At 42.3% G+C, this 13,025-nt stretch overlaps 1 protein-coding gene across 1 annotated transcript in view; it reads right to left on the bottom strand.

The window, feature by feature from the left end:
- ANKUB1 (ankyrin repeat and ubiquitin domain containing 1) overlaps positions 1-7,356 on the bottom strand; it is a gene marked incomplete at both ends in the record, with an annotated part of 87,180 nt that extends 79,824 nt beyond the window's left edge. Inside the window, 2 exons of the mRNA XM_079767127.1 lie at positions 3,839-3,982; positions 7,267-7,356. Coding sequence (XP_079623253.1) covers positions 3,839-3,982; positions 7,267-7,356 — 234 coding nt within the window. The remainder of the gene's footprint in view (positions 1-3,838; positions 3,983-7,266) is intronic.
- Between the last annotated feature and the right edge of the window lie 5,669 nt (positions 7,357-13,025).

The raw sequence follows: 13,025 nt of genomic DNA, 5'->3' as shown, positions 1-13,025 counted from the left end.
AACAAACTGCAAGTGCTTGAGAGGATTCAGATAAAAAGGAACCCTCGTGCACTGCTGGTTGGAATTCAGACTGATGCAGCCACTCTAGAAGACAGTATGGAGTTTCCTCAAAAAGTTAAAAATGGAGCTCTAATTTGACCTAATAATCCCACTTCTAGGACTATATCCCAATAAACCAGAAACACCAATCAGAAAGGATATATGCACCCCAATGTTCATAGCAGCACTATTTACAATAGCTATGATTTGGAAACAGCCTAACTGCCCATCAGCGGATTAGTGGATTAGAAAACTGTGGTACATCTACACAATGGAATACTATGCTCCTATAAAAATGAAGAAACTTTTGCCATTTGCAACAGCATGGATGGAACTGGAGAGCATTATGCCTAGAAAAATAAGCCAGTCAGAGAAATATAAATATCACATGTTCTCACTCATATGTGGGATATAATGAACAACATAAAGTGATGAACAAAAATAGGACGGAGACAAGGTAACATTGAACAGACCATCCAACCTCAGAGACAAGGCAGGGGAGGAAGGGGTGTTAGAGATCAACCAAAGGACTTGTATTCATGCATATTAGTATAACCAATGGACACAGACCCTGCGGTGGTGGTGGCTTGTCCTGGGGGATGGGAGTGGTTGGGGTGGTGTCAATCGGGGAAAAAGGAGTCATTTGTAAAGGAGTCATATGTTTGTTTGTAACAAACAAAAAATTAATAATAAACTATTTAACCCTACCACTGAAAGAATTAGAAAGAGAACAACAAGAAATGCCCAGAGTAAGGAGAAGGAAATAATAAAGATCACAGCAGAAATAAATGACATATAGACTAAAAAATCAATGCAACCAAGAGTTGGTTTTTTGAAAAGATAAGTACGATTGATGGTATCGGGACTAAACCAGCAGTCGGACATCCCCCGAGGGGTCCCAGATTGGAGAGGGTGCAGGCCGGGCTGAGGGACACACCCCCAATGCATGAATTTCATGCACGGGGCCACTAGTTACTTAATAATAATATTTTAGAATATTCCTTTTATATAGTCTTCCCACTTAGTCAATCAGTAAAAATGTTAAAACAAAGAGTTAGCTTTATTGATCAGACCGTCAACCCTCAGAGGGAAGGCTGGGTAGGGTGGGGGGAAAAGGGGAGAGATCAATCAAAGGACTTGTGTGCATACATATAAGCATAACCAATGGACACAGACACTAGTGGGGTGAGGGCATGAGCGGGGTTCAGGTAGGGGGCAGTAGGGAGATAAGGACACATAGGTAATCAATAAAGAAAAGAAAAAAAAAGAAGTAATGGTGGACCAATGGACACAGACAGTTGGGGGGTGAGGGCATGTGCTGGGGGGTGGGAGCAGCTGGAGAGAGGTCAATGAGGGGAAAGGAGACTTATATAATATTTTAAACAATGAAGAATTTAAATAAAAAACAAGAGTTAGCTTTGTTTACCATGAAATTTTTTTAATGCTAAATGTGAGAAAATTAATGTCTCATGTAGCAGAGAATATGCATTTTACTAGGTTCCCTGAGGCTCATGTTTTAATAGGGGGAAATAGCTGGTACTGAATAATACTTCTGCCCTAGAGAATAACTCTTAAACTCTGTAGGGCCCAGCCGGTGTGGCTCAGTGGTTGAGCATCAACCTATGAACCAGGAGATCATGGTTCTATTCCCGTTCAGCACTTGCCCAGTTCCTTGCTCAGTCCCCAGTAGGGGGCATGCAGGAGGCAGCCAATCAATGATTCTCTCTCATCATTTCTATCTCTCCCTCTTCCTTCTTCTCTGGAATCAATAAAAATATCCTATCTAATAATAGACAAATATACAAATTGACCATACCTCTGACACACCCACAAGCCACGCCCACCATCCAATCAGAGCGAGTATGCAAATTAACCCAAACCAAGATGGCTACATCCACAGAGAGCAAGGTTTCCTAGGTAACAGAGGAAGCCAAGCTTTCTGCCAGCTGTTGCAGGCCTAAGCCTCCACTCAAGCTACAAAGTTTCAATTATAGAAGGTAAACAAATTCAAACAAATGGCGGCAGAATGGAGCTTGAGAGAGCAGGCCAGGGTTGCCGCCGGCAACAGGGGAAGCAAAGCTTTCCGCACACCCTGGCCAGGCCCACCCGCTTAAGGCAACAAAGTTTCAATTATAACCCCAACACAAATGGCTGCCGGCCTCAGAGGGAGCCCCAGGCTTGGCTCTGCTCCAGGCTACAAAATTTCAATTGTAGAAGGAAAATAAATTCCAGATACCAGGGCCTCCGCTTGCATTGCCAGGGGGCGTGGCCCATCTGCAAACCACCACAGGCCCCTCGCTCAGACCGCCCCACGCCCCAAGGGAACCCCACCCTGATCAGGGACACCCTTCAGGGCAAACCAGCTGGCCCCCACCCCTGTACCAGGCCTCTAGCCTATCTAATAAAAGAGTACTATACAGATTGATCATCACTGCAACACACGTTATAGCTGCCCCCATGTGGTCAAAGATCCTGCCCCCATGTGGACACAAGATGGCCACCACAAGATGGCCAGCAGGAGAGGGCAGTTGGGAGGCACCCGGCCTGCAAAGGAGGGCAGTTGAGAAGGACCAGGCCTGCAAGGGAGGGCAGTTGGAGGTGATCAACCCTGCAGGAGAGGGCAGTTAGGGGTGACCAGGCTGGCAGAGGAGGGAAGTTGGGGGCAAACAGGCTGGCAGCAGAGTGGTTAGGGGGTGATCAGGCTGGCAGGCAGAAGCAGTTAGGGGCAATCAGAAAGGCAGGCAGGCAAGCAGTTGGGAGCTAGCAGTCCTGGATTGTGAGAGGGTTGTCTGGGATCGGGCCTAAACGGGCAGTCAGACATCCCTCAAGGGGTCCCAGATTGGAGAGCGTACAGGCTGGGCTGAGGGACAACCCCCCTCCGTGCACGAATTTCGTGCACCGGGCCTCTAGTATTAAAAATAAAATAAAGTAAACTTTGTAGGCCACCTGTTTCTTTAATAAATTGCCAAAAGTTAAAAGTCCTTCACCTGCCCTAACTGGTTTGGCTCAGTGGATAGAATGTTGGCCTGCGGACTGGGGGGTCCCAGGTTCGATTCCGGTCAAGGGCATGTACCTTGGTTGCGGGCACAACCCCAGTGGGGGGTGTGCAGGAGGCAGCTGATCGATGTTTCTCTCTCATCGATGTTTCTAACTCTCTATCCTCTCCCTTCCTCTCTGTTAAAAATCAATAAAAAAAATATTTTAAAAAAAGTCCTTCACCCCAAAAATATCCAAGTAAATTAATTTTGCATATATTGCAATTTTAGGGTTTTGTCAAGTTCTTAAAGCCCATCCAGGGACCCCAAATTAAGCACCACAGATTAAGGGCGCTATAAATGGAAAACGCTATCTGCATTGCATATGTACCTAATTCATGAATGGCTGCTCTGCTGGATTTGATTATGGAACCTGCCCCTTCATGCTTGTTGTTGCTAAGAAGTGCTTCCCTTTCCTCACCACAGTGCCCCTAATCCGTTGTGGACCCATGGAAGTGCTCGACCTGCATCAATATTTCAGATCCTCCCTTTGGCCTTGTTTCAATATTGGTTTGTAGGTTGCTCTGTGGTGACTGTTTGGGGCAGGCAACAAGTTAGAGAGGGAGGGATGGGAGAGAAGGAGTGAACAAGAAGAGCTCTGTGGTCTCCATACCCTATCGCGCCTTACAGCATAAATTGAAAAAGGAAGAGGGCAAGGAAAGAAAACCTCTTCCTAAGCTGTGAAATTTCTTTCATTGAATTATCCACAATGTTATTCAAAATGAAATAGACATCTTGGACAAATGTTATTTTGATCATCAAACCTTAACAAAGCATTTGAGAGTTGAAAAAAAAGATATTCCAACATCAGCAAGACTCCAGCTGTTCTCCAGGGCTGCTCCAGCATACATCAGCTCCAGATACTGTCTGCCTTGTTCATCTTCAGAGAGAGGAATGTAGAAATAATCCTTAAAAATCAATAGCATTTTTTTCTCCATTAAATGATCTTACTTTATTAACAGAGAATTCTCACAGGTACATCCAAGTTAAGAAAAAAATGCTTACACAAACCGAAATACAAATGCTTCTAATATTACAGTTACCACCATTTCTATTCCATTAACATAGATAATAAAGAGCTATCCTGTATAGAGCAATTAAAATATAATAATTCTAGTGTATTGCTGATGAGTAATTTTCTGCATTAACATGAATGGTCCAAAATTTATTCTGTTCTTTGTTTAAATTAAAATGTTCTTTGCCATTTGATAACTTTGCCACCCATTAGACTCATGAAACAACACATATAGTCCAGGAAAAAACATGTATCAATGCACATAAAAATTGTGAAATGCATACACTACACACACTTTGTCAGAATTCCTTTCAGGTACCATGAAATGTGCCTGGTACATAAAACTTGATATGCTTAAGAAGTACAAATTATGCAGAAAAAATGAAAATTTTAGATGGACAAAACCTAACAAGCTAAGCAAGATAGTTTGGTATTTATAAGCCTTCTGCTCTAGCTTGACAACAGAGTGAGAGAGCTTTTTGAAGTCACAATAATTGAATTATTTCTGAATACAGCAAACAAAATACAGGTATTGAGAAGTTTACAGCTATTCTGGATTGTATAAATTATCACCAATATCATATTCCAACGTATGCAGGTATTTGGCTTTTGGATTAATTTTATTTATTTATTTTTGGTAAATCATTCTTACAGTTATTTGTTTCTTTGGTACCTAAACTTCCTTGAATGGAGTTTAATATGGTTCTAAAATAAAAAAGTATATCACCCAATTTTTATTATCTTAGGTTTATCATTTATTTTACTTTTACATTTATTTTTCCTTAGGTTGATCAGTTAAATGAAACATCTTCAGTTATAGAAATCATATCCCTTATCCTAAGAATTATAAGCACACTTTTAGCTGTAGATATCTAGTCTGGTACTTGAAATTAATTTCACCCAACATTTATTCTGCAATTCTTTGATGTGACACAAAAGTCTTTTTCTCTTTTTAACTGAAAACAAATGAATCTCAGTTAGAAGGTCAACTATTAAATCCAGAAGACAAATAATTATGTGTAGCAATTCAAACTGGTAGGCCAGTCAACAAAATCCAGGTCTGTAAGCCCAGCTTTTACTAAGAAACTTGGGTTCTTGAGCCTAATGACAATTATCTTAAATGAAAGATAATGCTTCATCTCGACTAGGGTATTTTAACCATTAGAAATTCTAGGTTTGTCTACACATTGTACAAGCATTAAGTGCCCAAGGTTTTATCTCCACCAAACACCAAAAAGAATAAGATTTTTATTCTATATACATATCCAGATCTCACTAATTTTACATGTATATATATATTTTTTTTCAGTGTGAGATGGTACAGCAAATGTTTAAAATAGTCGAAAAGCCAGGTTAAAAAAAAAATTTAATGGCTGTGCTGGTGATTCACAAGGACCTAACTCTGAAAGCATTTCTGGTCAATTCCAGTTATTTGCTGGATGCTGCAATAGTTGATTCTCTCGTGACCCAGCTGTTGGCGCCTGGGTTCCCGCCCAGTATGTAGTTGTAGGCGAGATGACTGTATGGATTGTATCCCACAAACCCTGATGTGCTAGGCATTTGTGTTGCATGAATTGGGGTGAGAGGTGGGGCATAAGATGGTCTTTTTGACATTTTGGAAGATTAAGTTCTCAGTTCCTTAAGAATGAATCTGAGACACTGCGGGCAGAAAAAGAGCCTGCAGCTCCAGCCTCACTTCCCTTTGTCCTGCACACGCCCCGCCCCTCCCAATCGCATATTATGAAAGCAGTACACCTTTACATTACTGGACCAACAATGTAATTTCTCTTTGTTTACATTTGCCACTGAGCATTATAAAAGTGTTTAGTACAGAGGAAAGAAGTATTAGACAGGGGTTCTTAACTTGGAGTCTATAGACCTCCCCAAAGTTTATGGATACAATTTATATGGGAAAAACTATAATTTATTTTTATTAATTCTAAATGAAATTGAGATTTTTAAAAAGTTATGCATGTAGGACACATACTATGTGACTGTTACCAATAGGAATCACTGATATTTTCATATCACCTTACAGTTGCTGTAGATATCTCAAAATATGCTGATCACTACTTTGAAATTACAATAGTTATTAGATATACTGCTAGAACTTGTTAATGTGTTTATAATGAAGTCCACATGTCACTATGTCACAAATTTGTTTTTTAATGTTTGCAAGTTGTATTTCAATATAATGGTTACTTTTCCTTTGTACGTATTTTAATTTTTTAATGCATTTAAAGGTATTCTGAGGAGTCCAGAGGCTTGCCAGATGCCAAAGGGATCTACAACCCATAAAGGTTAAGAGCTTCTGTGTTAGAAGATCTAGCTTGCAGTGATCATAGTAATCCACTAAATAACTTGATTCTCTATATGCTCCTTAGCAAATGGAAATGATCATTTCCAAGTTAAATGCCATTGAATGGTCAAGACTTAAATATTTATCTTAATTTCCCATTTTTGAGCGAATATAAGAAGTTTACAAGAAAATATTGCACCCAAATTATTTCCTATTTTAAGATGCCTTCCTTCCTCCAGCTGCCAGCACCAGCTTCCCTCTAGCACCCGGGACCCGGGCTTCCCTCCTCCTGCCGCCAGCAGGCACCCAGGACCCAGGACCCTGGCTGGCTTTCCTCCCGCCCCGGCTTCATCAGGAAGGATGTCAGAATGATATCTAGAAGACTATTAGGATTTTACCCTTTTATTATTATAGACTAGAGGCCCGGTGCACGAAATTCGTGCATGGGGGGGTCCCACAGCTAGGCCTGCACCCTCTCCAATTCAGGACCCCTCAGGGGATGTCCTACTGCAGGATGTCACCTGCCTGATTGCCCCTAACACTCTGCCTGCCGGCCTGATCTCCCGTAACTGCTCTCCTCTGCCAGCCTGATCACCCCTAACCGCCTCTGCCTCAGCCCCCACCACTGTGTCATTGTCCAGAAGGATGTCCAGGAGGACGTCCAGAAGATGTCCAGTCTATCCGGTCTAAATAGCATATTATCCTTTTATTAGTATAGATTGTGTAAGCAAACAAAGATATTTTGAAATAGTTTTAGTTCCCTGTTTGCTGCAAATGTATTCAGTAGCAAAATCTCTGCCCTGTGTGCAGTTTAAACTTCACTGCATAGTTAAAATTAATATACATCTTAGTGGCTCAGTTACAAAGTACATACATACCTTTATCATCTGCTTGACAGCTTCCACAGTTTCATCTGCTGAAACTTCAAATGGTTCAAAAGATTCCTCAAAGGCTATGAAAATCCTCATTTCCTCAAAAACAGAACACACACACATAAAACAAACCCCACAACTTAAAAAAATATCCTGTTGAATAGCTGAAAAAAATCCAATTTTCAATTAAGGACAAAAATGGTGGGCAGAGGCTACTATTGCAGTTTAGACTCAAAGATGAGCTGAGAGAATGTGAAGAGACAAGTCCCACAGTATCACAGTATTGGCAACACAGCAGCTATGTTTGGGGAAACGTTTCTCAGCCGATGGCAGCAGTCAATAGCCACCTTGTTCCTATATGGTGGAAACTAGCAAACTTGACAATAGTTTAGGCAAATGTGAACAACAGTCAAGCATGTAATATAAAACGCCAAATATAAATCACTCTTTTGTAATGTGACCACCATCCACTGACAGCTTATTGAAAGTCCCTTCAAAACAGGTATTTAATTTGGATGCACTGGCACAGAGTAAAGCAAAGCAGCGTTGCTTTTATTGACTGTAATAATCCTTAAAGTTCTCCGTAAATAACTCTCAGCTGAAGCATTCTGGTTTCCATAACAACTTTGTATACTTGTTCCCCAGCAGTATTTCTAATTCTGCCACGGGGATAGAACAATACCCACTAGCACCAGGGAGATGAATGTGTAGGCAGATGACTCTGTGGCTTTCCCTTTCCATCTCCGCCCAACAGCAGCGCAATATAGTTGGTATTTCTTTTAGCCCCCGCCTTTATGTTATTTAGAACAATTTTCCATTATCTTTTTCAACTTCCAGAAACTTGTTGGTGGAAAATATTTCAAACCCAACTCAATAAATGAGCAAACATATTCAGCACCAATACTCAAATTCATAGAGTAAACATTTTACTTAGAACTTAATTTTAAGACTCACCTCTGAAATCCCCAGTATGATACATCTGGTTTAATGTGATTATGTCTGATCATTTTTTCTTATACATATATAAATATTGTCTTCTTCCTGAAATTCCTCCTGATCTAGGACAGAATCCTCATCTTGCATTAGTTTTCATTCTTAATGGCACTTAGCCCAATGTGACTCATATGACAGGTGCTCAGTAAATGTTAACCTGTTGATTGATTCTGTTTTGATTCCCAACTTGAGTTCTAACTTTAAGAAATCTAAGAAAATGGAAAACATAAAGGCAAAGAATTTCATTGCAAAGTTAACTCTTTTTGCCTCATATTTTTCAAGTATTACAACATAATGTAATCTTATTATGCTGTCAACATTTTAATAGAAAGTATATTAATATGGGATGGTAGTTGATGTTGTTTAGCTGTCTTGACCACCCTCCACACTCTCCAGGTGCTATGACTGTTGACTGCTAAAGGCTCATAGTTCTCCAAAGAATTGCCCGCAGTTGATGGGAGCTACCTTGCCAGGAAAGCTAGGCACTCCCTCAATAACTGACTATGAAGAGGCTACAAGAGGCCCACCTTCTCATCCTAAGGGGTGTAAACTCTACAAAAGATCTCTAGATCAGGCCACAGCTGGACTTTCCCTGAGGCTGTATCCTTCCTCAGCATTCTCTTCTTCTCAATGCTCGTGAACTCTCTCCCTTACAGTTTTTCTTGAAGAACACTCCCTCAGTAATTGACATGCATCTCAATCCCTCCCAGGCTCTGCTTCCAGAGAAACCAACCAACCCAAGGCAGAGGATGTTAAAGAAGCTCATATGCTTTAAGAAATCGCAACCAAGTGCTTTGTAGCCTCCTGAAATGTATGTTTATTTATACACTAGAGGCCAAGTGCATGAATTTGTGCACGGGTGGGGTCTGGCTGGCCCGGCCCCAATTGGGGCAGATCGGGGCTTGGGAGGAGGAGATGGCGGGAGGTTGGCTGGCCAGCCTGCCCAGATCAGGCAGATCAGGGCCAGCCTGCTGGGGGGAGGAACCATGGGTGATTGGATGGTGGGCCCCACCCTTGATTGGGGTTGGGGGGCCGATTGGGGCAGGGCTGGCCATGGGGAGGGCCTGTGGGTGGTGGGCCAGCCAGCCCTGCCCCTGGATGGGGTGAGGGGTGCTGATTGGGGGCCAGCAACCTGGGGGAGGGGCCATGGGTGGTTGGCCGGCCAGCCCGGCCCCTGATCGGAGTGGGGGAACCGATGTGGGGTGGGGCCAAGCTGGGGGAAGGGCTGCAGGAGGTTGGCTGGCCAGCCCCACCCCCTATTGGGGTGGGGGGGAGATCAGGGGCAGGGCCGGCCGGGGAGAGGGGCTGTGGGCCGATCAGGGTGGTGGGGGCCCATAGAGTGTGGGTCCAGTCGGGGGGAGGGGCTGTGGGAGGTTGGCTGGCTGGCCCTGCCCCCTATTGAGGTGGAGGGTGCGATCAGGGGCGGGGCTGGCTGGGGTGAGGGGCTGCGGGCCTATCATGGTGGGGCGGGCCGATCGGGGACTGGGCTGGCCGGAGGGAAGGGTGGGGGGGGGCACGTTTGGCCCGCCGGCCCCTCCCTTGTTTGGGGTGGGAGAGTCCGATCAGGGGCCGGTTGGCCAAGGGTAGGGGCCGAGAGAGGTTGGCTGGCGGCCGCACCCCCTGATCAGGCTGGTTCGCTAGCTACAGTGGGCATCATAGCGACTGGTCATTCCGGTCAATCCTGTCATTCTGGCGTTACAGTCACTGGCTTTTTATATATATAGATGTGTGTTTTTGTGCACTGTGATAGATTTGCCTTTCAGAGTAAATGCACAGCTTAAAATTGTATCATTAAGTACTTATTCCCCATTCCTGCCCCCCCCCCAAGCCATATTTGTAATGTGACCTTGTTATCATCATCACAGTTAGATGAACCAGAATAAAACTGTCAGAATACTTTCTCTTTGGACTGAAGGAAAATATGACTTTGTGGTTGGATGTTAACATGTAACTTAATAACTGTGGGTGAACCATATTATTCCTCCAATGTGACTGAGTCAGCAGAGAAAGCTGACTAAGAAGAAAGAATGAATCAGACAGATAAAAAGGAACAGAAGGCACAGAAAGATGGAGAGCATTCCCATGATTTCTGTTGCCCTTGAATTTTATGAGACATCTTGTCTATATATACTAAATTCTCCTCATTTTACTTAAGCATTCTGTAGTTGGTGTCTATTCCTTAAAATCAAGAGTTCTAACTCAACTAATCATCAGAAAGATGCAAATTAAAACGACAAGGAGGTATCCCCTCACACCTGTCAGAATGGCTATCATCAACAAATGAACAAACAAGTGCTGGTGAGGATGTGAAGAAAAAGAAACCCTAGTGCACTGCTGATGGGAATTCAGACTGGTACAGCCACTTTGGAAAACAGTATGGAGTTTCCTCAAAAAATAAAAAATGGAACTGCTGCCCTAGTTGGTTTGGCTCAGTAGTAAGAGTGGTGGTCCATGGACTAAAGGGTCCCTGGTTTGATTCTGGTCAAGGGCATGTACCTCAGTTGTAGGCTAAGTCCCCATCCCAGCCAGGGGCGTTGGGGAGCCAACCAGTCGATGTATGTTTTTTTATTTCTCTCCCTCCCTTCCACTCTAAATATCAATGGAAAGCCAGGTGGGCATGGCTCACTGGTTGAGTGTCAACCTATGAACCAGGAGGTCATGGTTTGATTCCCGGTCAGGGCACATGCCCAGGTTGTGGGCTTGATCCCCAGTAGGGGTCATGCAGGAGGCAGCCAATCAATGATTCTCATCATTGATGTTTCTATCTCTCCCTCTTCCTTCCTCTCTGAAATCAATAAAAAAAATTTGAAAATCAATGGAAAAATATCCTCAAGTGAGGATTAATAAAAAACTAACAAAACAAAAACAAACAAAATAAATTCAAAGAGGATTTTCAATTTTATGAAAAAAACCCTTACCAGACTAATGTCTTTGGTTTACACCATATTGGTTCTAAAAAGTTTCATAGGAACATTCTACTTTCTGATAGTAGGGGAAACCTGTATTAACTTAGGAAAAAAATATACTTTAATGGTTTGAAAACTTCCCTACAAGATAATGGCATGCTGAGCCAAAACCGGTTTGGCTCAGTGGATAGAGCGTCGGCCTGCGGACTGAAAGGTCCCAGGTTCGATTCCGGTCAAGGGCATGTACCTTGGTTTCGGGCACATACCTAGTGGGGGGCGTGCAAGAGGCAGCTGGTCGATGTTTCTCTCTCATCGATGTTTCTAACTCTTTATCCCTCTCTCTTCCTCACTGTAATAAATCAATAAAATATATATAAAAAAACCATAAAAAAAGAGATAATGGCATGCTGATGTACCTGTTCAAGTCTTTTATGTTTTTTGGTTGTATTTTTACATTTATTTTACCCATATGTGTTTCTTGCTAAGTTTATTCTCCAAAATTATCTTTCTTTTATTTTATAAATGGAGCATTTTCTATTATTAGGTCTTCTATATTGTCATTCATTTCTAGAAAGCTATTAATTTCTGTTTTAATTTCAAACACAACCACCTAATTGAATTATTATATCATTTGTAGTACCTTTAAATTTTAATTGTCATGATTTTCTTGGTTTACAATTATGTGTTCTATGACAGGGGTAATTTTACTTGCTATTTTCTAATTTTTATTTTTCTCATTGAATCATTTTAGCTAGTATTTTGAGAACAACACAAAACAACAATTGTGGTGATAATGAATATCTTTATCTTGTCTCAAAGGAAGCTGAATCGTTTATAATCTTTACTAGAGGCCCGGTGCACAAAATTTGTGCACTCGGGAGGGGGGCGTCCCCCAGCCTGGCCTGTGCCCTCTCACAGTGCGGAGCCCCGCAATCAATCGCCCCAAAGAGGTAGACCCTACCACCTATCCAGGGCTCCTCGATGGATTGTCCCAAAGAGGTAGGCCGGAGCCGGGGGTCCTGCCTCCGCACCACACAGAGCCGTGGGACCCCTGGCCTGGCCATGTGGAGCTGCAAGACTCCCAGGCCTTGCCGAGCGGAGCCTCGGGCCCCGCCTCCATGCTGCACATGCAGCGTCAAGCCCCCACCTACCCGAGCACGCCCACTGCTCATGCAGCCTCCTGGTGATTGTTTGTTGCAGCGTGAAGGAGTCACAGCATGAGGGCGTGACAACCACATAGGCTTTTATTAATAGGATTGTTGAGAGGATTATAGATGTCCCCTTTTTTAAGAATCTTTTTGTTTTTTTTTGTTAGTAGAAACAAGTACTAATGTAGGTCTTTTGTAAGAGTGAAATGGTGTAACCGAACTTTCAGCAAGCAGAGAATACCTATATATAAATAAATATTATCCCAATAAAAAGACAAACATGATTTTTCCAGTTGTGTTGAGATATAATTTATATATACCACTGTGTAAGTTCAAGGTATACAACATGATGGTTTAATATACATATATATTGTAAAATGATTACAACAATAAGATTAATTAATACATACAGAATCATCATCTTCTTTTTTTTTTTTTCAGTGAGAACATTTAAGGTCTGCTCTTAGCAACTTTTAAATATACAATACTGTATTAACCAACAGGATTTTCCAATCAAGGCAAAACAGTTCTAAAATTAATGTAGAAAATAAACAAGTAGAGTTTGGAAAACTTTGAAAAAGAAGAGTAATGAAAGACAATCACTTACCAGATGTTAAAATGCATTATAAGGCTACAATAATTAAAGCAGTGTTGTGGGGACCCTAACCAGAGCACACCAGATGTTAAATGGTTAAAGGCCCATTTGCCATATGCATGT

Source organism: Cnephaeus nilssonii (genome assembly GCF_951640355.1).
Source record: "Cnephaeus nilssonii genome assembly, chromosome: 3".
Taxonomy (NCBI): Eukaryota; Metazoa; Chordata; class Mammalia; order Chiroptera; family Vespertilionidae; genus Cnephaeus; species Cnephaeus nilssonii.
This window is presented reverse-complemented; position numbering and strand designations above follow the sequence as displayed.